The sequence below is a fragment of the Furipterus horrens genome, unplaced genomic scaffold (genome assembly GCF_987537825.1).
Source record: "Furipterus horrens unplaced genomic scaffold, mFurHor1.1.pri manual_scaffold_9, whole genome shotgun sequence".
NCBI classification, from domain to species: domain Eukaryota; kingdom Metazoa; phylum Chordata; class Mammalia; order Chiroptera; family Furipteridae; genus Furipterus; species Furipterus horrens.
Genome location: NW_028327179.1, coordinates 85,243,638 through 85,271,270, shown reverse-complemented (window position 1 = coordinate 85,271,270; position 27,633 = coordinate 85,243,638). Strand labels below are relative to the sequence as shown.

General features: G+C 56.1%; 1 protein-coding gene across 1 annotated transcript; it reads left to right on the top strand.

Moving 5' to 3' along the window:
* KCP (kielin cysteine rich BMP regulator) lies at nucleotides 1-25,334 on the top strand. The gene is made up of 42 exons (XM_090287486.1): nucleotides 1-79; nucleotides 2,212-2,378; nucleotides 2,920-3,109; nucleotides 3,189-3,265; nucleotides 3,943-4,027; nucleotides 6,503-6,570; nucleotides 6,779-6,875; nucleotides 7,020-7,102; nucleotides 7,331-7,424; nucleotides 8,203-8,285; nucleotides 10,272-10,365; nucleotides 10,498-10,577; nucleotides 10,654-10,747; nucleotides 11,116-11,201; nucleotides 11,273-11,354; nucleotides 11,595-11,747; nucleotides 11,837-11,943; nucleotides 12,021-12,114; nucleotides 12,774-12,947; nucleotides 13,082-13,164; nucleotides 13,304-13,397; nucleotides 13,489-13,677; nucleotides 14,002-14,172; nucleotides 15,690-15,866; nucleotides 16,709-16,794; nucleotides 17,050-17,140; nucleotides 17,270-17,352; nucleotides 17,444-17,537; nucleotides 18,515-18,688; nucleotides 18,918-19,000; nucleotides 19,620-19,740; nucleotides 20,679-20,758; nucleotides 20,941-21,040; nucleotides 21,499-21,587; nucleotides 21,912-22,014; nucleotides 22,097-22,248; nucleotides 22,532-22,704; nucleotides 22,790-22,901; nucleotides 22,994-23,095; nucleotides 23,829-23,993; nucleotides 24,441-24,747; nucleotides 24,886-25,334. The coding sequence occupies exons 1-42, from the start codon at nucleotides 1-3 to the stop codon at nucleotides 25,152-25,154; spliced, it is 5,085 nt and encodes a 1,694-aa protein (XP_090143612.1). The 3' UTR covers nucleotides 25,155-25,334.
* The last annotated feature ends 2,299 nt before the right edge of the window (nucleotides 25,335-27,633 follow it).

Sequence of the window (27,633 nt, the reverse complement as noted above, 5' to 3'; positions counted from 1 at the left end):
ATGGCGGGGTTGGGGGCTGCTCTGCTGCCCCTCGTCCTGCAGCTCCTGAGCCTGGCGCCGGCCCGGGGAATGGGCAGAGGTAAATAGGGGAATCAAGGGCTTAGGGTCGGTGGCCCCGGCGGGGCGGAGGGCACCCTTGCTCAGACCAGTCCGAGGGAAGGAGCTGGGGCCACAGGCTGCCTCTCCCCGCCCTGCCTGGGGGTGCGTGGCCAGCCTCGGCCCTCCTGTGGGCAGAGGAGCCAGCTTGGTGGGGTGGCTCCGCGGCTGAGGCATGGGGTCCAGGGGAGGGAGGGGGCTTCCTGCTATGGCCTCCGGAGGAATTCCTGCAGGCAGCAGTGGGGGAGAGGCTGCCCGGGAATCCGGGAGTCTGAAGTTAATTATTTGTCTCGAGAAAGGGGAAAAAAAGGAGGCCCGCTATGGGAGCTGACTTTTAGTCTCTGTGTCTGGCTCTCACCCAGAGGGACAGGCGGGAACAGAGGAATCAGAGGGGATCTGAGGACAGTTCCAAGGGGAGCAATTGGGCTTCTGTGCAACCCTCAGGAGCCCTTTCTGCAGGTCTCTCCAGGCCAGGGACCGGCCCTCCCTTCCCTGAGGGTCCCAGAGGACCCCCAGCTTCTCCCTGACCCCTTAATTATTCCTGCTTAAGCAAGCCTGGAGGAGGATCATGGGGGATGGGAGTCAAGCCGGTTGCAGGGTTTAAGGTGCTGGGACCCCATCCGTCCTTGGATGCCCTTCACTGGGCTGGCTAGGAAGAAAGCTGGGTACAGGAGCCATACCAAGACAGGGTGCCATTCCAGACGACCCTGCGCAAGGGAGGGGGACGGCACCATGCACAAGCAGTTGGGGTGCCCGCCTTTGTTGAGGTGCTAGAACCCCGGATGTGGGGGATAGCAGGGCAAGCTGAAAAGATGGGTTGCACTTGTGAAACATCACATTTGCACCTGCTCCTGGGAACACTCCGATGGGCCATTTAGAAAGGCTGTGCCGAGGGAAGAGGCTCAGGAGGAAGCCAGGAGGGCCACTCTGTCTTCAGTCTTCTGAGTAGAGGCAGAAGGAGAGGAGAGGGGAGGGGAACAGGTTGGGGGACCACTGGGTGAGACCAGCGGCTGCCAGGCCTGGGAGAGGTGCGGAAGCGGGAAGCTGAGCCTTGGATTTCTGAGTGCATGGGGCTGGTGTTAACCAAGCCAAGGAACTCAGCCAAGCAGGTTTGGAAGAAAGGACAACTTAGGTTTTGGACTAGAATCTCCCATCCCTTCTTGGTGATGGCAGTGGGGTGGTGGGGGGAGTGGTTGACATTGGTCCCCTGCCACACAGGACTAGTGACCACGAGGAAATCCTTTTAGCCACTAGGGAGCTGCCTCTGTGGGAAAGACCCTCACCCCCCCTCCTCCTCCACCCTTCTGCTGCCCTGCCCACCCCACCCCACCGTCAGGTCTGTGGGAGGTCTGTGGAGTTAGCTTGGTTCCCACCTCCCACAGCTTTTGCTTTTCTGACTACAAGAGAGGGAGCAAAGTGAGAGTGTTTGTCCCTAACCCAGGTTCTGAACTCAGAAGCCCCCCTTTCCCTCAACATAGTATCACCCAGAACCCTGCTCATTGTGTCCACAGGCCTGGACACAATGGCCAGGCTTCAGGGTGACAACCGAGAGAGCAGTCACACACACACCCCTCCACCCCCACATTCTCCAGGAGTCTGCCTTTCTGACAGGTGAAGGCAGCAGGTGGCTGGCAGGGGTTGCTCACACCAGAGCCCAGCACAGAAAGCAGCCCCGCCTTCCACGTGTCCATCTGCCTTTCCTGCATTTCAAGGCTGAGGCGCTGGCTTCTGAGCACTGCCGGCATGACATGCCAGTGTCCCAGACTGCCCCTGGCCTAGGGCCCAGTCCCAGTGAGGATGAATGGCCCTGACATGCAGGGAGGCTCTGATCTGATACTCCCTGTGCCTGCAGAGGGCCAGGGTCCCTGTCTCTGGTATCTGCCTAAAAGGTTTCTGCCACCTGTTAAAGCTGGTCTGGGTCACTTTTGTCCACTCAGGGTCCTCCTCCTTCCTAGTTTCATTCTAGCACCCTCACTGTCCCTGTCTCCTTCCATGGACAATGGGTGGGCAGGCAGACAGGGCTGGAGCACAAGGTGGCATCATTGGGAGGACAGAACCCAGGAAACCTTGCTAGCCCCTCACCCATGGGCCCACCTTGGATTCTTGTGACTTCAGGTGGGACCGTCTCCAGGGATTCCCTGGGGCTTGCTGACATCCGGGACTACCAGCAGCAGGCCCCAGCCCACTCCTCGGCCCCGGCTGGTGCCCCCCAGGAGCAGTGGCGCCCCCTGATGGAGTCGCTGAAAAGGCTGGAGGCTGAACTGGCACAGCTCAGGGAGCAGGTACCACTGGAGGCCGGGCCTGTGTGCTGTGTGCGGGGTAGGGCAGGCCTTGTGTATTGGGAGGAAAGGAGAGAAGAGCTGGGCTTGGGGGATTGAAGGGACCCTAAAATAGAGTTGTTCTAAATGTACATGGAGCGGTCCTTATCTGAAGTTCTTAATATCATTTCTTTCATAAAAATGAAGAAAGTCTGTCTTGTCAACCCAGACTTTCATATTCTTTCATGTATCTGCAAACATTAGAGAGCACCTACTCTTTATAAGGCATCAGCAGGAAATATTTTGGATGGATACGGGTCTTAAACTGTTGGACGAAAGGATCGAGTCTCCTTCTGTTCAAAGGAGAGGCCAGGAGGCCCCATGCTCCCTTGGGAGCCTGTCCAGGCCCCAGGTCCTAGGTGGGAACTGTGACTGTTTGAGCTGGACGCTGACTGGAGGGGGCCCACGTCTACTGGAACTGTCAGATCTTCTCATCCTGCCCTGAGGGGCGTGTTGGGGGAAGCTGAGCCAGAGCCTGCCCCGCACCCCACACTCTTTGTTCCAGAACAAGGACCTGCAGGAGAGGGTGAGGCAGCTGGAGTCCTGTGAATGCCGCCCAGCTTCCCCCCAGTGCTGGGGGCTGGGGCGGGCCTGGCCTGAGGGGGCTCGCTGGGAACCTGACGCCTGCACAGTGTGCGTCTGCCGGGGCGGGGCTGCGCTCTGTGACCCCAAGCCTGGCCTGCCCCAGTGCCACGGTGAGTGCCATCCCATCTGGGACCTCGGGGCCTAGAGACGGGCACGAGGGTCTGAGTGACAGCACTGTCTCCTTCTCAGGCTGCAGCCACAATGGCCAGGCCTATGGCAATGGGGAGACCTTCTCCCCAGACGCCTGCACCACCTGCAGCTGCCTGGTGAGTTCTGTGACCCACCTGACTATCCTGTACCTGTCCCCTTACCTGTCTGCCTCCTGTTAGCTACCCGTTGCTACAGCGTAATGTGCCGAATGTTAAGTAATAGGATCTGCCTGCCCCTACCCCAAACCTTGCCACTGGTGGCTTTCAGAGTAGGTCTTCTTCCTGGAGGTCAACTCCCATGAACGTGGTGGGGACCCAAGGCCACTCTTATTTGGGCCTTGCAAACAGTGGTATGGAGAGCAGAGTGTGATGTTGTTTGTCTTCCTACTTCACCCCTTGCCTGTGGATGTCCTTCCACTGTCCCCTCTCATCCATCTACCCCTGTCATCTACCCACCTGTTCTCCCTCACCTGGCTCCACATCCACATTCTTCCTGTCTTCCATTCCTCACTCTTCCATTGAGGAAAGCCTTGTCCCCTTCCTAGGATCCCTCTGCTCTCTGAGAATTTGCTGGCACCTGGAAGGGTTTATTTCTAGAGCCAATAGTGACAGGAGATGGGGGGGGGGGAGAATGTCTCTTTTCTGCCCTTGGACCAAGGGTCACCCATGTCCCCTCGGCCAACTCAGCCTCTTGCTCCTCTGGCATGTCCCAGTCTGGGATGAGGTTTTAGTTCTGGAGACCCCACTCTCCAGGACTCTGATGCCAGCACAGACACCAGCCTGCCTCCCCACAGGAAGGAGCCATAACCTGCACCCAGAAGCCATGCCCAGCGGGACCCTGTCTGGAGCCAGGAGCATGCTGCCCGCACTGTGAGCCAGGTCAGCCTCTTGCCAGCTCTGGCCCCACCTTCTGTACTAATTCAGTGGCCCTGAGCCATGGTCTGCCACCTGCCACCTACTGTGTGCTCAGAGGGTGCCTGCCCACTCATTCTGGCAGTGGCTAGAGGAGTTCAGAACTAAAGCATAGTCAGCAAAATACTGACTGTGACCTGGGACTAAACCAGAGGCTCTGTATGACCTTTTACCTGCCCTCGGGACCTTTTATCTTTATTTATTTTTTATTTTTTTAAGTATATTTTATTGATTATATTGTTACAATAGTTCCGATTTTTCCCCTTTACTCCCCTCCACCCAGCACCCCCCTCCCCCAGCAATCCCTCCCAAGTCCGTGCCCATGGTTCATACATATAAGCTCTCCCATTTCACCCTTTCATATATTCTTCTTCTTCTTTTTTAATGAATAAATGATTAATTAATTATTTTAACAATAAAAAATAACAATCCCTCCCTCTCAGACTTAAGACCCTTTATAATCATATAGAGGACAATGGGCAACGATCTCATGCTCCTCTAGCTGCTTCAAGCTGGACATGGTCGTCGTCCTACCTACCCTTGGGTCCAGAAATCCCTAATAATAGTGGGGGTGTGGAGGGGAGGGTGGCCTTCCCACATGGGGAAGGATTGTGCAGACTCCAGGTCATTTGGCTCTTCCCAGACAATGGCATGCTTGGTTTAACAGGCTGGCATCCTTGTTGTGTTCTGGGGGCAACAGATTTGGCAGCAGAGTTAAAAGACATCATTCAGTCCATAACCACTAGATAACAGAAGGCAGGGATTAATTTTTCAATGTTCCACATTAGGGAAAAAAAAAAGGGGGGGCTTCTTTGGAGGAAGGTGTGCCAGGCATATCTCACCTGTCCAAAACCCTTTTGCCCATTATACTTAGTTTGGGCTGAGGAAAGGGACCTTTTATCTTTAGTTGAGAAGATAAAGTTATAGTTAGTACAATACAAGGTCCAAAAAATGGACTAAGAGGAGGAGTAGAAAGGCAGTAGCTGGTTAGTTGCCAGTGGAGAGAGCAGGAAGGCAGGGGAAGTTCACCCAGACCAGGTGTCATGGTGAGCTTTGCAGGCAATGGATGTCTGAGCAAGATCTTTGAAGGAAAGTGGGATTTCACCAGAAAGAGACATTGCTTAAGGGTTCTCTGGACACAAGAACAGGGTGGTGACAGGTGTGTTGTAGGAAATCAGTTTGGAAAGGCTTGTGGGAACAGGCTACTGTAAGCCTGGCAATTTGAACTTTCTTCTGTGGGCAATAGGGAGCCATTGAAAGTTGAAGAGCCAGAGTGTGGCATGTTCAAAGAGGTGTTTGAGGAACATTTATCTGGTATCATGCTAGATGCAGAGTGACCAATTAAGGGACCATTAGAGCAGTTGTCTAGCTGTGGAGCCAGGGAGGGACGTTACCACAGAAAGAACGAGCAGGAGCTGGTGACTGGTTGGATCCCCTGGATCAGTGGGAAAAGAAGGAGGGCGGTGGTGCCAGGGACATGAGGGATCTGGGAGGAAGTGGAAGCAATGCTCTGCTGGGGGGTGTCGTGGTCAGGGAGACAGAGTGGCCAGACCTAACAAATGAAAATACAGGATGCCCTGTTAAACTTGAATTTCAGATAAACAACCCACACTGTTTTAGTGTAAGTATGCAATTTGGGTTGTTTATCTTGTCAACGTAAGAAACATCTAAACCCGGAGAGAATTTTTATGAGTTTATTTGAGCCAAACTGATGACATAACCAGGGAGCAAGATCGCAAATGTTCCAGAGACTAACAGTTCAGCAGCTTCTTGAATGAACTTGAAATTAAGGAGGGAACCTAAGGAGAAAGCAAGGCAGGAGTTGGATTACAGGATAGTTAACAAGAGTACGTGCTCTCTTGAGGACAGTTGTAGCGTATTTCAAAGGCATGTTAACCTAGATGCACAATGGACAGGGCTTGCTTAAAGCAAAGATAAACCTTTACCGAAAAGTTGTGTGCCTGGGACATGACTACCCACCATGATCTGCCCAGTTAGAAATTTATGATGAGGTCACTCTGTGCAGTTACTTTCCATAGAAGCCCTCTTTTTCACGTCCACAATCTGGAATTCAAATTTAACAGAGCATCCTGTATTTTATCTACTCTATTCCAGGAAGCATCTCAGCTGGTGGTGGGAAAGCTGAGACAGGGGCTCAGGAAACAGTGAGGTCTGGAAATGTATCTGGGAGTCTTGTGGGGAGATGGTTGGAGTTGATGGTTGGGGGCAGGGGGCACCCATTCCTCACAGATGGAAATCTGTTGTAAAACAACGGAAATCTACTGATTATGTTTGTGGCAGATACTTTACTGCCATCTGCTGGAAAGTTGTAGTCAATACCAAAATCTCTGAATGGTGCCCCCATGTTGTGGCGCCCTCTCGGGTACTTTTGCCCCAGTCCTATGGATCTCTTACTTGGGGGGCCTGGCCTTGGTTTTGCAGGCTGCCCTGAAGGTCACAGGGATGGGGAAATGTGGCAACCTGAGCCCTGTGTCACCTGTACCTGCCAGGTAAGGGAATCAGAGCCTGGCCCCAGCCACCACGCACATCCCAGCTGCTCGGTATACTGCAGGCCTGGCAGGGCCAAGCCCTGTCTGGGGGCCAGATGGCGCTGCCGCTGGCACACAGGCACTGAGGCCTGCAGCATGCTAGGCCAGCAGAGTAACTCATCGTAGCCTGCAGTGGAGAGGGCAGAAGGGCTCAGTGTCTGCCCCACAGGCAGGGATCGTGCGGTGCCAGGGGCCCTCATGCCCAGTGCTCAACTGCCTGGAGAGCTACACCCCACCTGGGCAGTGCTGCCCCATCTGCCGGCCAGGTGACCTCCCCACCCTGCCTTGCCCCTCCACTCCCATAGCCCCAGGGCATCCAGTACCTATTTGGGGCTTATGCCTTCCCTTGGGTGATATCGACCCATCCTGCTCTTATCTGACCAGCCTGTCATCCTGGCCACCCTCCCCAGGCTGTGAATATGAAGAGCAGCTTTATGAGGAGGGGGCCAACTTCCTGTCTAGCTCCAATCCTTGCCTCCGCTGCTCCTGCCTGGTGAGTCCTTCCACACCTTTGCGCAGGCCCTGCTCCTCCTTGGATGTCCCTCGCCCCACCCTAGAGACACTCTTGCAGACCCTCACGTGTCTTCCTAGGCCTGGTGTCTGTGAGCTTCACTCTCTGCCCTAACCTGTGCCCCACCTCTCCAAGGGTACCCGACACCTGCCTGCCATACTCTCTCTGGGAGCCAGACCCAGAGGACTTACAGCTGTTGGTACATTACAGAGGAGCCTGGTCCACTGCGTGCCCATGAAGTGCCCACCTAGCCCCTGCCCTGAGCCAGTCCTGAGGCCTGGCCACTGCTGCCCGACATGCCAAGGTAAGACCTGACCCTGGTCTGGAGCTGGAATGCCAAGCTCAGATTCCGTCCTTGCCACTTTGTGGTTGTGGGCCTCTGAGTGAGTGACTCTGTGCCTCAGTTCCCCATTTGTAAGGTGTGGATAATGATATTCTACCTTAATAATGTTGACTATTTTCTGCTTTGTGCCCATGTGATTTGGGGTGGGCCCTAGAAGCAGACCACTAGAGGGTGACATTGAGTCACTCCAATACTGTCCCAAAGGCAGGAATAGAAGCAATCGCCAGGTACTATGGAAACTCTGAGGGAGGAGACCTAATCCAGCCTGGGCACAGGGGGAAGCATCCTGGAGTCCATGCGTCCATAGTGAACCTTAAGGATAACACTGTTAGCAAGTGAAGGGTGGAATAAGGCAGAGGGCATCCCAGGAGGGGAGGGCAGCCAGAGCAGAGGCTTGGGACTGATACTCAAGAATGAGTTCGCTGGATGTTAGGTGGGAAGGTACAAGCAGACAGATCTTACAGTGAGAGGCGGGGGAGGGGCCAGAGAGGTGGGGGAGATGGGCGTGGCCATGCTGGGTCCTGGGAAACTTGGAAGGGCAGCATAGGAGCTTGGCTTTATTCAGCTTGGCACGCTGGCAGCCACCAAGGGGATCTAGGCAGAGGCTTGAGCAGGTCTGGTCTGGGCCCAGAGGAGAGCCCTCAAAGGACATGTGGAGGAGGAGGGAAGCAGGCTGAAGCTGGGGCCTCTGCTGGCTCCCCTCAAACTTCCTCTCTGCCCATCTGTCCCCCAACCCCAGGCTGCGCAGAAGGTGGCTCTCGCCGGGAGCATGGCCAAGAGTGGACTGCACCTGGGGACCCCTGCCAGATCTGCCAGTGCCTGGTAAGCCCTGACGCTGCTCCTGGGCTTCCCCCACTCCCGTTCTCCCCCAGGCCCACTAAATTCATTCTTTCATTCCACTGAGCACATCCCAAAGGCACTGTGCGGGGACAGAGTTGGACAGGACCCAATACTGGGTGTGGTGAAGGCAGGGGTGGGGTCGTGCCTGTCTGTATGCCCAGCTCTGAGCACAGTAAGTGTACAGCACAGGTTTGTGAACTACCTCAAGAAGCATACAGGCTACAGAAGTGAGGCAGGGAAGAGTATGAGAGGGGACACAAGCCCCAGGGAGGGAAGGACGCAGGTTGACCAACGCGAGGTGTCTGGAACTGTGTGGTCTGATCAATAGGCACAACTGCATGTGACCGCCAAGCCCTTGAATGTGGCCACCCAATCTGAGATGGGCTTTAATTATAAACTACATGCCAGATTTTAAATGTTTAGTATGAAAGAAAGAAATATAAGTTATCTCACTCACATTTCGTGTTGATTACATGTTGAAATGACATTTTGGATATATTGGGTTCAGTGGAACATATTATTAAAATTCAGTTTCATCTGTTCTTATATTTGAAACTTAACTACTAGAGAATTATTTTCCCCCTACTACTAGAGAATTTAAAATGACATATGTGGCTTGTGTTATATTTCTATGGGCAGCACAGCTCTAGAAAATCTTCATGGAGGGGTGGTGTTTACCTGAGTCTTACAGGGTGAGTTGGATTTAAGAGGGAGATATGGGGAAAGACACTCCAGGAGTTATAGGCTGAATATTTGTGAGACCCCTCCCCCACAATTCATGTGTTGAAATCCTAACTTCCAAGGTGACAATGTGAGGAGGTGCTGAGGTCATAAGCGTGGAACCCTCATGAATGGGATCAGTGCCCTTAGAGCTTTGTTGCCCCTTCTGCAATGTGAGGACACAATAAGAAGACAGCTATCTATAAACCAGGAATCAGGTTCTCACCAACTGCTGGCACCTTGATCTTGGACTTCCCAGCCTCCAGAACTGTGGGGAGTAAATGTCTGTTGTTCAGCCACACCATCTATGGAATTTTATTACAGCAGCCTGAATGGATTAAGATACCAGGTACAGGGAACAGTCAGGACAGAGCCTGGGGGAGGAAGGTAGGGACGTGGAGGCCTAATGTTCAGGCAGGGTACATGCTGAGAAGGGCTGAAGCCACCCCAGAGCGACAGCCTGCCAAGGACTAAGGACACCATTATGAAGGCCGTGGACTCGTTTACCATCATGTGCTTTCCCTCCCTGTTCACACTGACCTGTGAGTAGAATCGGTGGCTGCCCAGACACTGGTGGGCAGTGAGAGCCCAGGTGTAGACATGAACTTCAGGGATGGAGTCTGTGTGGGAAAGGCCATGGGAAGTAGTAGCAGCTCCTGCTTGTTAACTGCCAGTTTCCAGAGGCCGATGCCACACAGGATACTGAACTTAAGTAGACTGCTAGGTTCACATCTGTATTTGTTTCCTAGGGCTGACGTAACAGAGTACCACAAAGGGAGTGAGTGGCTTAACCAACAGAAATGTCTTGTCTCGTGGTTCTGGAGGCTGGAAGTCTGAGATCAATGAGTGAGCAGGGTTGGTTCCTCCCGAGGCTATGAGGGAGACTGTCCCAGGCCTCTTTCCCAGCTTCCGGTGGCTGGCTGGCAAGCTTTGGTGTTCCTTGGCTTCTGCCTTCATCTTCACATGTTGCTCTCTGTGTATGTGGGACACCAGTCATTGGATTGGGGCCACCCCACTCCAGTATGACCTTATCTTAACTCCCTACTTCTACAACAATCCATTTCCAAGTAAGGTCACATTCTGAGGTAAGAGGAGGTTAGTACTTCAACATAGGAATTTGTGGGTGGGAGGGACACAGTTCAACTCATAACAACGTCTAGTAAGTGGCTAGCTGGGACCCAAATGCTGTTTCTGCCCCTTGACTGAGCTCTAATGGCCCCTTCCTCTGCCCACTCTGCCCCCTACCAGGAAGGCCACATCCAGTGCCGCCAGCGAGAATGCTCCAGCCTGTGCCCATACCCTGCCCGGCCCCTCCCAGGCACCTGCTGCCCTGTGTGCGATGGTGAGTCAGTGGGTGGGGCTTGGAGGGGCTCAGAAAGCTGATTGAGAGCCCAGCTGGGATGTCCCACAAAGGCCAGGACATGGGACAGTGGAGGGCTCCTGAGGAGTGTCTAAGGCACCCTCTTCCCAACAGGCTGCTTCCTAAACGGGCGGGAGTACCACAGTGGGGAGCCCGTGGGCTCTGGGGACCCCTGTTCGAACTGCCGCTGTGCTGTGAGTGTGGCTGCCCGGCAGGGAGGGCCTGGCTGCTGGGCCTGCCTCTCGAAAGCTGACCAGGCCCTGTTGTCAGAACGGGAGTGTCCAGTGTGAGCCTCTGCCCTGCCCGGTTGCGCCTTGCAGATACCCAGGCAGGATCCCCGGGCAGTGCTGCCCAGTCTGTGCTGGTGAGTGGGGGGGGGGGGGGTGCTTGAGTCTCCGGGTAAGGGGTGGGCATTAGCCAAAGAGTCTCTGGGGGTGGGGGTGGGGTGGATTGCCGAGTTGGATCTACAGGACTAAAGTACAGAAGAAAGCCTTTATAAACCTAAGCTCCAGTCATCACCAGTGAGGGACAACTTCTTACCTCAACTTCTCATGGCAAACCAGGCACTGTGGGGGCCCTGGCTCCTGGCCGGGGTGGGTGGGGTGGGGAGGGGCTGGCAGAGACCCCTGAAGGTGGTTGTCCTCATCAGGGTGGGAGGTGGATGTCAGGATAGAGTGAGGCTTCCCTGTTAGCCTCCAGCAATGTCCCCCATCCCCTTGTCCCATTGTCCAGGCTGTGAGTACCAGGGACACTACTATCAGAGCCAGGAGGCCTTCAGACTCCAAGAGGGTGGCCGCTGCATCCACTGCTCCTGCCAGGTAGGCAGTCCCTGTCTTGAGCCCCAGGTCTGTCTCATCCCTGGGGGCCTCTCACCCAGTGTCCCTCCTAGGCCGGGGACGTCTCTTGTGAGGAGCAGGAGTGCCCAGTCGCCCCCTGCAGCCTGCCAGGCTCTGGCCCCCAGCTGTGCCCAGGTGTGTGGGGGGGAGGGGAGAAACAGCCGTGAAGGAGCACAGCTTCCAGTGGCTGGAGATGGAGGGGTGTTCCTTCACAGCAAGGGGGGCATGGCTAAACCCACCGACCCTTCCAGGGTGTATTTAGAGGCTGCTGTGGGGGTGGCAAAGCTAAGGTCCTGGGGAGGGCCCTGTAGTCTAAGAAGGGGAGAGATGGATAGAGGTGTTTGGGCTGCCATGGTGACAGCCGCCCTGCTGTAGCCTGTGTGCTCGATGGAGAGGAATTTGCTGAGGGGGTCCAGTGGGAGCCTGACGGTCAGCCCTGCACAGCCTGCTCTTGTCAAGATGGGGTGCCCGTGTGCGGGGCTGTGCCCTGCTCCCCTGCCCCCTGCCAGCACCCCACCCAGAAACCTGGTGAGTGCCCTGCTGTGATCCAGCTTTCCTCCCCCGCTTTGCCCAGCTCACGCTAATCAGCTGGGCTCTGATCACCCTGCCCCCGCCAGGTGCCTGCTGCCCCAGCTGTGAGAGCTGCACCTACCACGGCCAAGTGTTTGCTAACGGGCAGAACTTCACGGACACAGACAGCCCTTGCCGCGCCTGCCGATGCGAGGTACCTCCCCAGGCTCGCTGCTGCCCTGCTGAGCCCTCCCCGGGGCTCACCCCCATTGCCCTCTCCCCTGCTCCCAGGATGGGACCGTGAGCTGCTCCTTGGCTGACTGTCCACCCACAACATGTGCCAGGCCCCAGAGCGGACCCGGCCAGTGCTGTCCCAGGTGCCCAGGTGCGTGCTGACTGAGCCTGTCTGGCTCAGAGACCCTAGGCCCTGCCCTCCCACTGCCCTGCGGGCACAACCGTTCCATTAGAACGCAACAGTCCTCTGAATTGCTTTCAGTCTGATGAAGCTTGGAACTCACAGGGCATGGGTAGGAGGGAGAGGAGAGACTTATTTATCCTTCACATCACCCTATCACCCTTCTTTCCCACCCTACACCCCCTCTTCCAATAAGCCACGACTCCGGTGTATTCGTCTATCTAATGTATAACACACGTCTGTGCAACAAACGTTTGGTGTGCCTTAAGGGAGACTGGGTGCCGGAATGCAGTGCGCCCTGCCCCCTGCCTGCAGGGACAGTGTGCTAGGGTGTATGTCCCAAACACAGGTGCGCACATGCAGGAGCCTCTCAGCCTTTCACCCTGAGGCACACACATCTGCCTGCGGGTGAAGGGACTAAAGGCACGCATGCATGCACACAGACACACACACGCGTGCGCTCAGAGAGTTACTATGCCTGCATCACAGTCCCCTCCTCTCCACCTATGGGGACAGCTACCAAGTGGCACTTGTGCAGTGGCTCTGGACTCCCCGGGTAGAGGAGCTGTCTGTGGCCGGCTCCTAGCCTTGTCAGCCTTTGCCCCCACTGCTCCCCACCTCCTGCTCAGACTGCATGATGGAGGAACAAGTGTTTGTGCATGGCGAGACCTTCTCCCACCCTCGAGACCCCTGCCAGGAGTGCCGGTGTCAGGAAGGCCATGCCCACTGCCAGCCTCGGGCCTGCCCCAGGGCCCTCTGTGCCCACCCGCTGCCTGGCCCCTGCTGTCTGAGTAACTGCAATGGTGAGGGGAACAAGATGGGGGGGCGTGGGGTCTCCTGGGATGGCTTGGCCCCACCTGTGGGCATTTGGGGCTGGGAGGGCATGACGTGGGGCAAGTAGGGCATCTCCCAGGCCTATAGCTGCCCCCTCCCCCAGGCTGTGCCTTTAGTGGGAAAGAGTACCCCAATGGAGCAGACTTCCCCCACCCCTCTGACCCCTGCCGCCTGTGTCACTGTCTGGTGAGTCTGCCACCTGGATGGGGGAGGAGTCCAGGAGAGTGGGGGTGGGACTTGGGGAGGCCAGGAGAAGTCCACCGCCATCACCGCGGCCTCCCACCACACACCCACACCCGCTGCCCTGGTCCCTCTGTCCGTGCAGAGCGGCAATGTGCGGTGCCTGGCCCGCCGCTGCCCTCCACTGCCCTGTGCAGAGCCGGTCCTGCAGCCGGGTGAGTGCTGCCGGCAGTGCCCAGGTAAGAGCTACACCCCTTGGCCGCCCCTCCTTGGAGAACCCCTCTGCAGCCTCTCCCTGGGTACCCCATGATACCCGCTGTCTGGCCTCAGCCTCCCCCTCCAGCTGTCCGAGGCCTGGGGGCTTAGTCGCCGTGACCCACCAGGAGCACTTCTTCCTGCCCGGGGACCCCTGCCACCGCTGCCTCTGCCTGGACGGCTCCGTGTCCTGCCAGCGGTTGCCTTGCCCGCCCGCATCCTGCGCACACCCGCGCCAGGGGCCCTGCTGCCCCTCCTGCGACGGTAAAGCCCTGGCGGCGGCCCCTTGCGGCCCCGCAGCGCCCCTGTCGCCTGCTTTCTCCAGCTCGGCAGGGGGCTTCGCCCTTGCAGTCACTGTCTTATTCCTCAGCTCCCTTTCTCCAGTCCCGGGCAGCGCGCCAACTTGGTATCTACCCCCTCACTGTGCTCCCCCCAACCCCTGCCACGTCCGTCCGGGCCTGGCCCTGCCCTGTCGGAGTTCTCACCAAGAACTGGGGAGGCAGTGGCCACTTCGTGGGGCCTGGGAGGTTGTGGGCCTAGCAGGCAGCCACCATGGCCCCCAGCCCGACCCTGTCTCCTGCCTGCTAGGCTGCCTGTACCAGGGGAAGGAGCTTGCAAGTGGGGAGCGCTTCCCTTCACCCACCCTCCCGTGCCACGTCTGTCTCTGTTGGGAGGGCAGCGTCAGCTGCGAGCCCAAGGCCTGTGCGCCTGCACGGTGCCCCTTCCCTGCCAGGGGTGACTGCTGCCCTGCCTGTGATGGTGAGGGGCAGGGGACCGTGGGGTAGGCGGGACAGGGGGACTGGGTCAGTGTCATCCTTGCTGCTTTAGAGAGGGTGTGAGATACTGCAGTAAGAAAAAAAAAAGCACTGGCCTAAAGCGTAGTTTTCTCCTACCTCTGATGCTATTTGGCTTTGTGACCTTGGACAGGTTGCATAACTTCTCTAGGCCTGATTTAAAAAAAACAAAAACGCACATTTCATAAATGTAAATTTTTGTAAAATGCACATACCATAAAATTTACCATCTTAGCCATTTTTAACTATAACTCTGGGCCTAATTTTAACTCCTGTAAAAAAGAGAGGGTTGAACAAGACCAATTCCCCAGTCTTTGGGCACTCCTGTGTTATCTTAACAGTTGTTCTTCATACCCTCTACCACCTGCAACTTTATTTATTTACTGTTTTTCTTCAAATTAACTCACTTTTAAATTTAAATTTATTTAGAAAGGAACCTTTATGTCATACTTTAACTAGAAAATTAGATTTGCAAGGAATAAAATATTAACATAAAAATGAACACAATTAAAAAATCAAATATTAGCCCTAGCTGGTGTGGCTCATTGGATTGAGCACAGGCTTGTGAATGCAAAGGTCGCAGGTTTGATTCCCAGTCAGGGTACATGCCTGGGTTGCGGGCCAGGTCCCCAATTTGAGGGTGTGCAAGAGGCAACCAATTGATGTATCTCTTGCACATTGATGTTCCTCTCCCTCTCTTCCTCCCTCCCCTCCCCTCTCTATAAAAATAAAAATAAATAAAATAAAATACAAAAAAATCAAATATTAAATTCCAGTCTGATGCTTTTGCCTGCGAAGGCTTTGAGCCTGAGACTCATCCCCTTTTTCTCTTTTATTGACTTTTCTTTTTTTTTTTTTTAAGAGAAATTTTAGGCTCCCAGCAAATTGAGAGGGAGGTACAGATTTTGCCCACCTTCGCCTGCCCCCTCAGTGTGTCCCACCAGTGTGGTACATTGGTCACAACTGATGAGCCTACACTGACACATCATTACCACCCAAAGTGTCCTCTTCATCAAAAAATCAGAAAGCGTCAGATGCTAAGGGCAGGCTGCCACTACCTGGGGCCCTCTCCCCCTCCTTGATTGATCAGAGGTCTTGGAAAAGAGATATCTTGGGTCCAGGCCACTGAAGTCAGGTCAAGCAATTCCCAGCTGTCCTCAGGTTGAAAAATCAGTCCCTTTTGTTCAGGGAGTGGCCTGTTGGGTATTTAACCCCAGGGACGAATTCTGTGTGGGTTTTCCCTATAGATTGAATAGGGAGATCTTTTTGCAGGCTGAAAGGGAGAACATTTGCCCTTTGGCCAGTCTGACTGTTCCTGCAACTCTCCACTCTGCCCACCAGCCTGGATTGAGCCCTCCCTACCCCTGCAGCCAGGCTTCTGAGGTCATGAAACTCAGGTCAGGTGTGAGCTCAGAGCTGGTGACTGCTGTCTTCTCATTCCTTTTTGTCCCCCACCCTGCTTCTCTTTGTCCTCTCTTCAAGGCTGTGAGTATCTAGGGGAGTCCTACCTGAGCAGCCAGGAGTTCCCAGATCCCCGAGAGCCCTGCAACCTGTGTACCTGCCTCGGAGGCTTCGTGACCTGCAGCCGCCGGCCCTGTGAGCCTCTGAGCTGCAGCCACTCACTGGTCCTGCCTGGGCACTGCTGCCCCACCTGCCAGGGTAGGGCAGCACCTGCCCTTCCACTGCCTTTTCTGGACTCCCAGCAGCCCGGTCACATGGTCTGGCCACTGTGACCCCGCCCCTGAGACAGCCACACAGCAAACCCCCATGTGGCATTTTCATTAGACCCTCACACTGTACCCATGTCTTTCTCTCTGTCCCCGCAGTCAGCTCTCACTGACTGTTGGATTCACCAAATCACTGGTCCCTGTGCTTCTAGACATTCCTGCTCTTAAATTGTCTTGTGGACTCAAAACCATTCAGCCCTGGCTGGGTGACTCAGTTGGTTGGAGCCTTGTCCCGTACACCAGAAGGGTGCAGTTTCAATCCCCAGTTGGGGCACATACAGGAGGCAACTGATTGATGTTTCTCTCTCTCTTTCTCCTTATCTCCCCCTAGCCCCCTCTCCCTCTTTTTCCCTCTTCTTCTCTCTCTAAAAAACATTCAATGGCTCCCACTGCCCTTGGGTGCATCAGAAGAGTGGCTTCCTTAGCTCAGGCCATCTCTCACCTTCCTTGCCAGGTGTTCTCATCCCCTCACACCCTCTCTGAGCCCACACTGGCCCACAAGGACAGAACATTCTTAGCAGTCTGCAATCCCACCTCCAGTCCTCCATTGTCTTTCTGCATGCAAGTCTCACCACTGACAGCCTACTGAAGTCTTTCCTCCCTCCCCTCACCTTCCCAGACACTTCTCTCTCCTTCTCAGACTCCCTAAGCTTTGATGAGGTCCCCAGGCCCAGCTGTGTATGTGTGTGAGTGTATGTCAGTGTGTGTGTCAGTGTGTGGCAGTAGACAACTTCATTGATGGTGGCTCTTCCATTACATTCCCTGCTCTGCCAGGATGCCTCTATCATGGGGTCACTGCTGCCCCTGGAGAGATCCTTCCTGATCCGCTTGACCCCACCTGCTCCCTCTGCACCTGCCAGGTGAGGTGGCCCTTTGGGAACTTGGTAACCTTTCATCCCTTTCTGACCAGGTGTTGTTTCCTTCCAGGTCTCACAGGCTACAGCCTGCCTGTGACAGCTAGTTGACAGGATTGGATTCAGGTCTCCCGGGCCAAGCGAGGGGGGTTGGGTCTGGCAGGCTCAGTAGGGGTGCCCACCTTGGGGCAGTGTGCAGCCTGCTGTGAGGGTGTGATGACATGGGAATCAGGAAGTGGCAGTGTGGTCTCTCTCCCCCAGGACGGTTCCATGCGCTGCCAGAAGAAGCCGTGTCCACCAGCTCTCTGCCCCCGCCCCTCTCCAGGACCCTGCTTCTGCCCCGTGTGCCACAGTGAGCTGCCTTCCACGCACCCGGCCGCCATGCCCTTCCCTGCCCCTCTCCCTTCCCTTTCTGCCAGGCCCGAGTTTGCACAGGATGAGGGGGCACAGCCCCCCCACCCAGGAAGCATGTCGCCCACAGGCTGCTTCTCTCAGGGCCAGGAGCACCAGGATGGGGAGGAGTTTGAGGGGCCCACAGGCAGCTGTGAGCAGTGTCGCTGTCAGGTATGGTAGGGAGGTGGCAGAGGAGGCAGGGCACAGTGCCTCTAAGGCACCCGGCCCAGGGAGCAAGTCACTGACCCAGCATCTCCTGCAGGCCGGCCAGGTCAGCTGTGAGCAGCTGCAGTGCCCACCCCTGCCCTGCCCACTCCAGGTCACAGAGCGGGGGAGCTGCTGCCCTCGCTGCAGAGGTATGCCCGGCCGGTGGGGCTGCCCCCTTGCTTTGACCCCTGGACCCAATGCTCCACCATCTGCCCCATCCCTCCTCAGCTCCCCTCCAGAGTTCCTACCTCCCTATTCACCCACCTGGCTGTCCCACACCTCGGTCCTTGAGCCTCCACACCTTCCCTCCTTCAGTCTGCCTACCTGCCCCTGCCCAGACCATCTCCCCCTCCAGATGCTTATTAGAGGCCCCTGAAAGCTGCCCCCTTCTTAACGACACCCCATTCATAATAACAGTAATGATAACATTTTTTGAGCACTTACCATGAGTCAGACCCTGAGCTAAGCACTTTACACGTATCTCATTTAATCCACACAATGGTACTATTATTATTCTTATTCCACAGATGAGAGAACTGAGGTACAGACAGGTAACATAACTTACCTGTGGTCACTCAGCTGGTAGGTGGCAGAGATAAGATTTGCCTCTAGGCTGCCTGGTTCTAGAATAGGAGCCTTTCTGAGCCAGCCTGCTGCCCAGCATGGTATGATTCCAGAACCATAACAGAATCTCACTTGCCCTGTGAGTCGGGCAGGACAGATGAAATCCCTATTTCACAGCTGAGGAGATTAAGGCTTCAAGAGAGTCAGTTACCTTGGGCATATGGTTAGTGATGGAGACTTTCATTCATTCTACATGCATTTTTTAGATGCCTGCTGCATGCCAGGTACTGGTGCTGATGCTGGCCTACAACAGGCCGTGCCTGCTGCCTGGCACTTGGCTTAGCAAGCAAGCAGATGTGGAAAGGACGAAGCCCAGAAGTTCTGACCCCAACCTAGTGTCTCCCTCCACCACAGAGTTCTGCCCAGGGCTACCTCCCACCTCATCCCTGCAGATCCCCCTCCTGTGCCAGACCCACATGCCTGCTGACCACCCAGGGTGGGCGATCGGGGCAGACTTACCGAACCCAGACTCAGAGCTCATCCCTGCCCACCTGGGACACAGGCTGCCTGGCCCACGGGGAGGAGCACCCTGAAGGCAGCAGCTGGGAGCCTCCGGACAGCCCCTGCTCCTCCTGCATGTGTCACGGGGGCGTCATCACCTGTGCCCAAATCCAGTGTGTCAGCTCCTGTGCCCATCCCCACCAGGGGCCCAGTGACTGCTGCCCGCGATGCTCTGGTACTGGGGGCCTGTGGGTGGCGGCAGGGAGGCAGTGCCTAGTCAGCATCTCACTGCCTTGGTGCTGGGTGAGGCAGCAGAGATGGGCTCTTCCAGAAGTGGCCCCTGCTCTTGCGCACACCAAAATCCTGGGGGCTGGGGGTTTCTGGGGGACAGAGTACCCCACCCCTAGCCTTGTTGCCAGCCTGAAGGCCTGCTGGTCCTGTTCTGCTCTTACCCCACCCCCAAGACTGTGAGCATGAGGGCCAGAAGTATGAGCCAGGGGAGAGCTTCCAGCCTGGGCAAGACCCCTGTGAAGTGTGCATCTGTGAGGTGGGTGAGGCCATGCTGAGGGGTGTGGCACCCTGGGAGGGCAGGCACGGCACCATGGGGAGCAGACATCATGGGGGTCAGAGACAGGAGAGTGGCCCTGGGGCCAGGAGGCGAGGCGAGGCTTGGGGCAAAGAGCAAGCAGGGCCAGGAAGTTTGGAGTTAGCCAGGGTGCTGAGTGTGGGGAGCAGTGGGCAGGGCCACCTGGCGTGAGTATAAGGTGGGTGTGACTAGGAGGTGGAGGAGACACCTGGGAAGTGGTTGGGGCCATTGGGACATCTTCATTTAAAAGGTAAGGGGGAGCTAATAGAAGGGTTTTGAGCAGGCAGTGACATCTTAGGTCCAGGGACTGGGCAGTGGGTTTGGGGAGGAGGGTGGCATGAGAATGCAGGAGGGTCAAATGTCACATGAACGTTTGGGCCCATATGACTGGAAAGAAAACGGGAGATCATGTGTGGGGATTAGAGCATGGGGTGAGGAGCAAGTCTGGGGAGATGCCGAGTCTCTCTGAAGACTGGAGTTTCCCTGCAGGAAAGATGAAGGGGTCTGCACTCCAGGGGAAGAGGGTGGCTCAGCCCCCAAGGCCTGGCACCCTCCCCTTGCTTACTCATTCCTGTTGTAGCTGCAGCCTGAGGGGCCTCCCAGCCTGCGCTGTCACCGACGGCAGTGTCCCAGCCTGGTGGGCTGCCCTGCCAGCCAGCTCCTGCCCCCTGGGCCCCAGCACTGCTGCCCCACCTGTGCCCGTGAGTCTCCGATATAGGGGTAGATAAAAGGGGGCAGGGCTGCCACCCCCAGACTGATGCTGAAAGTCCCAGCAGCTCTCCTCCACAGTCCCAGCCCCAGCCCTTTCCTGAGTCCACTGGACTGTTCTGGAGGTTCATGCCAGTGAGGCTTGCACTGCCCCAAGTGGAATTGGGGAGGCAGATAGGGACCCCTTGACTCTGAAGCCAGATGCATCTTTCCCAGCAGGTGGCGCTGTGGGGTGGCAGCTGAGCCAGCTGCTGTTTTCTTGAGGGCAATGATGTCAGGACCAGAGGGACAGTGAGTGGCCTAGCTACAGAAGTGGAGAGAGCTATTACCAACACTCGCTAGGATGTGCTTCAGGGAAAAGAGGAAAAGACTAACCTTTATTAAGCACCTACTGCATGCCTTGCACTGTACTTGGTTATTTTAATAAGCAGTATCTCATTTCATTCTCAGTTACCCAATGAGGTAGGTATTATTATTCCCTTTTTACAAGTGAAGAAACTGAGGTTCTGAGAGGTTGATTGTTCTGCCTAAAATGGCTCAGACATTGAGGACTGGAACATGGGGTACCTGGCTCTTTGTGCTCTCTTATGCTATTTAACCAGGTAATATGAAGGTAGCGGGAGGGGGAGCATGTGGGGCAGCACATGGTCCTTAGGGACTTCAGGCTGAGGGAGCCGCACTTTGTCGGTTTCCAGTGTGCCGCCCTCCACACCTGCCAGCCCCCAGTAGCCTAGCAAAGTTTCTTTTGAAAAGACCAAACTTTCCTTTGCTGAACAATAGGAAAAGAGAATTTATTCTTCCTGGGCCAAGGTAGTGGGGATATGGGTATGTCCTGGGCCCAGGAAGTCTGGGGTAGAGTGGGTGAGATCAAATGGGCTTACATGCCCTGCTCCCCCCTTCTACCCTCCACATTGCATTCTTGTCTACGCAGAGGCCTTGAGTAACTGCACAGAGGGCCTTGTGGGGTCTGAGCTGGCCCCGCTAGACCCCTGCTACACCTGCCAGTGCCAGGTGAGCCCTCCTGCCCTGTCTTCTTCCTCCTCTGTGCGCTGTGCCTGAATCCTCTCCTGCAGCAGCTCCTGGCTTTCCACTCACCCCGACATTTGCCCACCTGTCCTCAATGTCACATTCTGCTTAAGTCCTGCTCCCTCCCTGCCATTCTCTCTCCATGGTGTTCACATGCCCTTCCACAGGACATGACTTGGCTCTGCATTCACCGAGCCTGTCCTGAGCTCAGCTGTCCCCCATCAGAGCGCCATACCCACCCTGGGAGCTGCTGCCCCATGTGCCAGGGTAAGTGCCTAGCCCTAGCCTGCACCCTCAGAGCACGAGCCTAGGAAGAAGACAGGAGGGGTGGCATTCATGGGCCAAATGGGCAGCCCAGCTCTGCCCTCCGAATGCCGGCTTTGTTCTTTTATACAAATGCAGGGCTATTCATTGGGGTAGAAGAGAGACCCATGAGGCAGAGGGAGGCAGGGAATGAAGCCTGGATTCTCAAGAGCTGGCCTGAGGCTTGTCAGTGGGCTCAGGAACCCCAGGCCAGCTGGTAGGGTATTACACTGCTGAGCTGGCAGCCACCCCAGCCTGCCATCTAGTAGGCCCTCTGCATGCTGGCTGAAGGAATCAGCACCATCACGGTACTAAGTGGATGGGTTGGGCATCCTCTTGCTGTGGGCCTTCAGGGTGAGCCCCAGGGAGGAGGGATGCAGCTAGAAGGACAGTGTTCCCCCAGCCCCATTTCTTCCCATCAGAATGTGTGGTGGAGGCTGAGGGCCGGAGAGTGGCAGATGGAGAGAGCTGGCGGGACTCCAGCAATGCCTGCATTACTTGCACCTGCCATGTGAGCTGGGGGTGGGAGGGTGGGAGTGGGGGACCTTATAGAAGAGAAGAGCCTCAGGACACTGGGCCAACAAATCTGGGGTCTTTGAGGTAATTAGGGGATAGCACTCCTGCGTGAAAGGCAGAGGCATCCCTGTGCTGGGGCACAGATCTGGGGGCTGTGCTTCACCCCCCACTTGAATATGAAGTGGGTGTTCTTGTGGAGCAGGACCAGAGAGAGAAAAGGCTTTTGCCTCAGACTGTGAATCAGATGGCCCCCGGAAGTGTGAGGCCAGGGGCCCCAGGTCCTACTGGAAGTCCCTAGAACAATGACCTCTGTCCTCAGTGGGGCCACGTGGAGTGCCACCTTGAGGAATGCCAGGCCCTCTCCTGCCCCCATGGCTGGGTGAAGGTTCGGGACGCTGGCAGGTGCTGTGAACGATGCCAAGGTGTGGGCCAGGATGATGGGGGAAGAAGGACCGAGACCTAGTGTGAGGGACGGAAAGCTGACCCTTGTCCCCCTCCCTCAAGTCCCCTCAGCCCCTGCCCACTCGTGCGAGCACCAGGGCCGCCAGGTGGCCTCCGGGGAACGCTGGACCGTGGACGCCTGCACCATTTGCTCCTGCGTGGCCGGCTCCGTGCACTGCCAGAGCCAGCGCTGCTCGCCGCTCTCCTGTGGCCCTGTGAGTGCCGGGGTCTAGGGCGGTGGGGTAAGTGGTGGGTAAGTGGGCACTTGGCACTGCCACCCTGATGCGACAGGGAGGGGAGGAGGAACCTGGTCTTGGGCCATCGCGCGGAGCGGTGGGACACCAGGGGCCTGCAATTCCCGGAGCGGCCACGAGGCGGTGGCCTGAGCCCTCTCGCAGTGAGTTGGGGAGCCCGAGTGCTCCTCCGTCCTCAGTGAGTCTCTGCGTGGGGCTCAGCCGGGACTGCCGAGTGTCTGACCGTGTCTGGGGCTGAGGCCAGAACGAGGCCCCCGCCCTGAATCCCGGCAGCTGCTGCCCCCGCTGCCTGCTGAGGCCCGCTTCCTGCATGGCCTTCGGAGACCCCCATTACCGCACCTTCGACGGCCGCCTGCTGCACTTTCAGGGCAGCTGCAGCTACGTGCTGGCCAAGGACTGCCGTGGAGGGAACTTCAGGTTCGCAGCCCCTTCTGCCCTCTCTCTCCCTAAGCCCCCACACCCTCTCCTGCTGACCATTGCACCCGGGCCTCTCACACCGCAGTGTGCACGTGACCAATAATGACCGGGGTCGGAGCGGTGTGGCCTGGACCCAGGAGGTGGCGGTGCTGCTGGGAGAGGTGGCCGTGCGGCTGCTGCAGGGCGCGGCAGTCACGGTGAGGCGAGCAGAGGACCCAGGGGAAGGTCAGTCCAGTGCTGTCCACTCCTCAGTCCTCACGTCACTCCTCCTGTCTCCCTTCTCCTTCAGGTGGACGGGCGCTTCGTGGCCTTGCCCTACCTGCAGGAGCCTCTGCTGTACTTGGAGCTGCGGGGACGCACTGTGATCCTGCACGCCCAGCCGGGGCTCCAGGTGCGGCCAGGGCGAGTAGGGGCGGGGGATCCTCGGGCGTCCTCGGGCGTGCTCGGGCGTCTGTATCTATGGAGGGAGTAGGGATTACTATTTTCCGGGCCACGAGAGGCCACGGAGGTAAGAGAGTTCAGCAGGATTCTGAGGGGAGAAAAGGAATCAGGGTAGAGACCTCCAAGTGCAATGAAAGGAGTTCTGGTTTCTAATCTTGGCTCAGCCACATGGGGCTCTCAGGCCTATACCAATCTTCTTTGGGCCTCAGTTTCCTTATTGGTCATATGGAGGAAGGAATAGTGAGAGGGTCAGCTAAGGTCTCCTAGGTGATTTCAGGATTCTTTACAACTCCCATGTCAAAGAGTAATTCTCTCCCCCACCTCCCGTAAGAAGCATAATTTGTAAAATCACAAAATAAGACTTGTCTACACTTACAATCCAGACTCTAATTGCACTTTGTCTTCTGTAAAGCGTGAAGACCCACGAGATAGTGTACCTCTGGAAGTGGGTTGCATTTCTCCTGGGTGCAGACAGAAGGTGCCTTCCTGGGAGCTGTGGGTGGCTCTTCACAGATGCCACAGCATGTGCGAACTTGGCCTTGGCCAGGGCAGCCTTCCTTCCATGCAGAGCCTTCATCCTACAGCAGGGGGCGTGGTGACACAGTGCATGCGGCCAGTATGGACCTTGGGCTTCTGGAGGTCCCTGTTTTTCCCCACTCCCCAGTCCCAGCCTCTCTGCACAGGTGCTGTGGGATGGGCAATCCCAGGTGGAGGTGAGGGTGCCTGGCTCCTACCGGGGCCAGATTTGTGGGCTCTGTGGGAACTTCAATGGCTTTGCCCAGGATGATCTGCAGGGCCCTGAGGGGCTGCTCCTGCCCACCGAGGCTGCATTTGGAAATAGCTGGCAGGTAAATGGTATAGGAGCCTGGGAAGCTGGGGGTGCTGGAGGGGGGTGGGCTGGAGACCACACAGTTGAGCCTGAGTCTCGGAGCAGTCTTCTGGCATGGATGTGGGGGGCGGGGTGGACACAAGATGGGCTTTTGTGCTTTTAGGGTGGTGTGGGGGCTTGTTGCGTGTCATGGAGCTGAAGGAGACAGGATGGCCTGTTAAAAGAGCCAGCCCAAGTCCTGCTTTGCTACTTATGGGCTGTGTGTCTGTGAACAAGTTACTTGCCTGCTCTGGGCCTTGGTTTGTCCCCAAAATGCGGACTAAGTAGCTGATACTTCCTTTGCTATTCCTGTAGGGAGGTTTTTGAAGCTAAAACAAAATACTAGGTGGAAAATTCTTTGAATAACATCAGACAAAGGTCAGCTGCCCAAGGATGCTGTCACAGGAGGGCCACTTTCCCCACGTAGGTCCCAGAGGGGCCAGGACCTGGTCGGCCCTGTTCCAAGGGCCGTGATGTGGATCCTTGCCGCGCAGCAAGTTACCGTGCCAGGCGTGAGGCCAATGTCCGGTGTGGGGTGCTCAAGTCCTCCCCGTTCAGTCGCTGCCACGCTGTGGTGCCACTGGAGCCCTTCTTTGCTGCCTGTGTTTATGACCTATGTGCCTGTGGCCCTGGCTCCTTGGCTGACACCTGCCTCTGTGATGCCCTGGAAGCCTATGCCAGCCACTGTCGCCAGGCAGGGGTGACGCCTGCCTGGCGGGGTCCCACGCTCTGTGGTGAGCCAGCAATGTTGGGCATGGGAGGGGAAGGGGGTGCAGAGGGCTCAGGTCCAGATGGGGTAGGTACAAGGTGGGCTGCAAGGGGCAAGCCGGGCAACTGGAGCACTGTGACCCTGCCTTCTACTTCACCTGCAGTGGTGGGCTGTCCCCTGGATCGTGGCTTCGTGTTCGATGAGTGTGGCCCGCCCTGTCCGCGCACCTGCTTCAACCAGCACGTCCCCCTGGGGGAGCTGGCTGCCCACTGTGTGAGGCCCTGCGTTCCTGGCTGCCAGTGCCCCGCAGGCCTGGTGGAGCACGAGGCCCACTGTATCCCACCTGAGGCCTGCCCCCAAGTCCTACTCACTGGGGACCAGCCACCCCACGATCTGCTCAACCCCAGCCAGGAGTCCCGGGGGGAACCCTGATCCAGGATGACACCAGCCAGGACTCATCAGACCAGAAGCCTCTCCTTGGAGAGCAGCTCCCATGCTGACCAGAGCTGCAGAGGGAGTGCCCCGCCCAGGCACTGGGAGCCTGAGCCCGTGTCCCGCAAAGCCCCCAGCTGTGTTGAGTCAGAAGCAGTAAACTCAGGGCCTGTCCTAAGGCTGCCTTGTGTGTGTGTGTGTGCTTCCTACTGGCGCTGTGGTGGTGGCATGGGCAGCTTGGAACATGGGGGCCAGAAGTCAGTGTCCCCAGTCAGAGTGGTGGCAGCCGTGGGGATTCAGCTCTGGACCTTGCTCACTTCTGTGCATGCATCCCCAGGCTGCCCCACCCACCACACCCTGGTGCTGCCCTACAGCGGGCAGGAGGAAGACCCAGGGGTCCTGGGCCCAGCCCTGTGCTCACATGCAGCAGGCACTGCCAGTGGCCCCCAGGGGGGACCCTCTGTGGATCCATGTGGAATCCCATAGGGACTGAAGTGCACAGAGAAAAGGCTCAGTCCCCACATGTCATCCCCTTTTCTCTCGGTTTGGGGATACCAAGTACCAAGTGACCCTCTTGGGCCACTGTAACAGCTGGTGATACGGGGACCCTGTGCCCAGGGTGGGGGGGACCAGGACTCTGATGAAATACAGACGTGCATGTGTACACACCCCACATGTATGTACCCCTGTGTGCGTTTACTGCCACACCCACCCCTGACGGGAGTGTGGACGGGGGACATACATGTAACTTTCAAAGGCATCCTCGTAGGGGAGAGAACATGGGTTTTGAAATAGAACAACCTCTATATCTGCCCTGACCAGTGTGGCTCAGTGGATCGGGCATCATCCCACAAAGTGAAAGGTCACCGATTCCATTCCTGGTCAGCGCACATGCTTGGGTTGTGGGTTTGGTTACCGGTCGGTGCGCATGCGAGAGGCAGCTGATCAATGTTTTTCTCTCACATCGATGTTTGTCTCCCCTTCTTTCTCCCTCCTTTCCCCCTCTCTCTAAAACTAAATAAAATACATTTTTTAAAGAAAAACTATTTCTTTGAAAAGCAAAAATATTTTTATTTTTTAATTGATTTGAGAGAGAGGGTGAGAGAGAGAGAGAAACATCAGTTTATTGTTCCACTTATTTATACATCCATTGGTTACTTCTCGTATGTGCCCTGACCGGTGATTGGGATGATGCTCTATTCAAATGGCGAGGGCAAAAATATCTTTTTAAAGTGAACTCTATTTTGAGTTCTCTTTGCCACCTACTGGCTACATGACCTTGGTGTATTAGGACCCTGGCTAAAGGATCAAGGGGGACCCTATTCTCATTGCTAGGTCCCTAATATTTTCACAGGAGTGGAGGGAGAGTGTTGGGCTGAATTGAGATCACCTGCCTGAGTGCTCTGCTGAGGCTGCTCTCTGGGGCTCCCCACTCTCGTGCAGCGGTTATGAATCAGCAGGCAGGTGACTCTGCTCATGACAGCAGAGACTGAGGAGGTTACAGGCCATCTCTTGTGTTCATTCCCTCCCTGAGTTATAACTCATACAGACTATGTCCTCATCTGATGCACTGTAAGAAATAAGCAAACCCTGGCTGCTGTGGCTCAGTGCATTGAGCGTCGGCCTGCAAGCCAAGTGTCGCTGGTTCGATTCCCAGTCAGGGCACATTACTAGGTTGCATGTCAGGTCCCCAGTTGGGGGCACAAGTGAGAGGCAACCACACAGTGATGTTTCTCTCCCTCTTTCTCCTCTCTCTAAAAAAATAAAATAAATAAACAAACAAATAAATAAACTATTTAAAAAAAAATAAAAGAAATAAGCAGAATGACCCATGAACAGTGCTCTGCATGGGGACAGCTTGGAGGCAGCACTAGGGAAGTGCTTGCCATTGTCCTACATGTGAGAGCCATGGGGCCATGTTTTCCCAGGGCCTGTTCATCCTGGCTACCCACCTCCAGGTGAGGGAGACAGTGCCACATGTTAGCTAGGGCAGCTTACTCTCTGAGGTCCAGTTTTCTGAGCTGTAAAACGGGGATGAGAATGGTAGCACCTGCTTCATCGAGTTGCTGCAAGGAAGAACGACATGTAGGGAGCACCTGTGTCCTGGCATATAATCTGCTGTTGGTAGCTGCTGCCCATGTTGAGCATATTAGATGCCTGTATAACAGTGCAGCTTCATATGTATATGTATGCATGTGGATGAAAAATAGATCCTCGTTTGGGATTGCAAACAAACACATGCACACACCTCTCTGTGGCAGGACCACACCCTTACCCTGCACTGCCACCTCCATGACCAAGAAGCCCTTTTCAGAGTCTATGAGATTTGGCCAGTGTCCAGGCCATGGCTCGGATGTCAGGGTCCTGCATTATTGAGCTCCAGAGCTTTGTCTCCTTGCTCCTGTGTGCAACTCCTGGTCCTCCTCTCTCCGCCTCCAGTGGCACAGGAAGAGGGTCATCTGTTCTGGCCCCGTACACC

Excerpts from the sequence above, each read along its gene's own strand:
- KCP (XM_090287486.1), top strand. The coding sequence starts at position 1 with ATGGCGGGGTTGGGGGCTGCTCTGCTGCCCCTCGTCCTGCAGCTCCTG. Across the intron at positions 19,741-20,678 it reads CTGCTGCCCCACCTGTGCCC|AGGCCTTGAGTAACTGCACA; the intron begins GTGAGTCTCCGA and ends TTGTCTACGCAG. Across the intron at positions 22,902-22,993 it reads TGCAGGGCGCGGCAGTCACG|GTGGACGGGCGCTTCGTGGC; the intron begins GTGAGGCGAGCA and ends CTTCTCCTTCAG.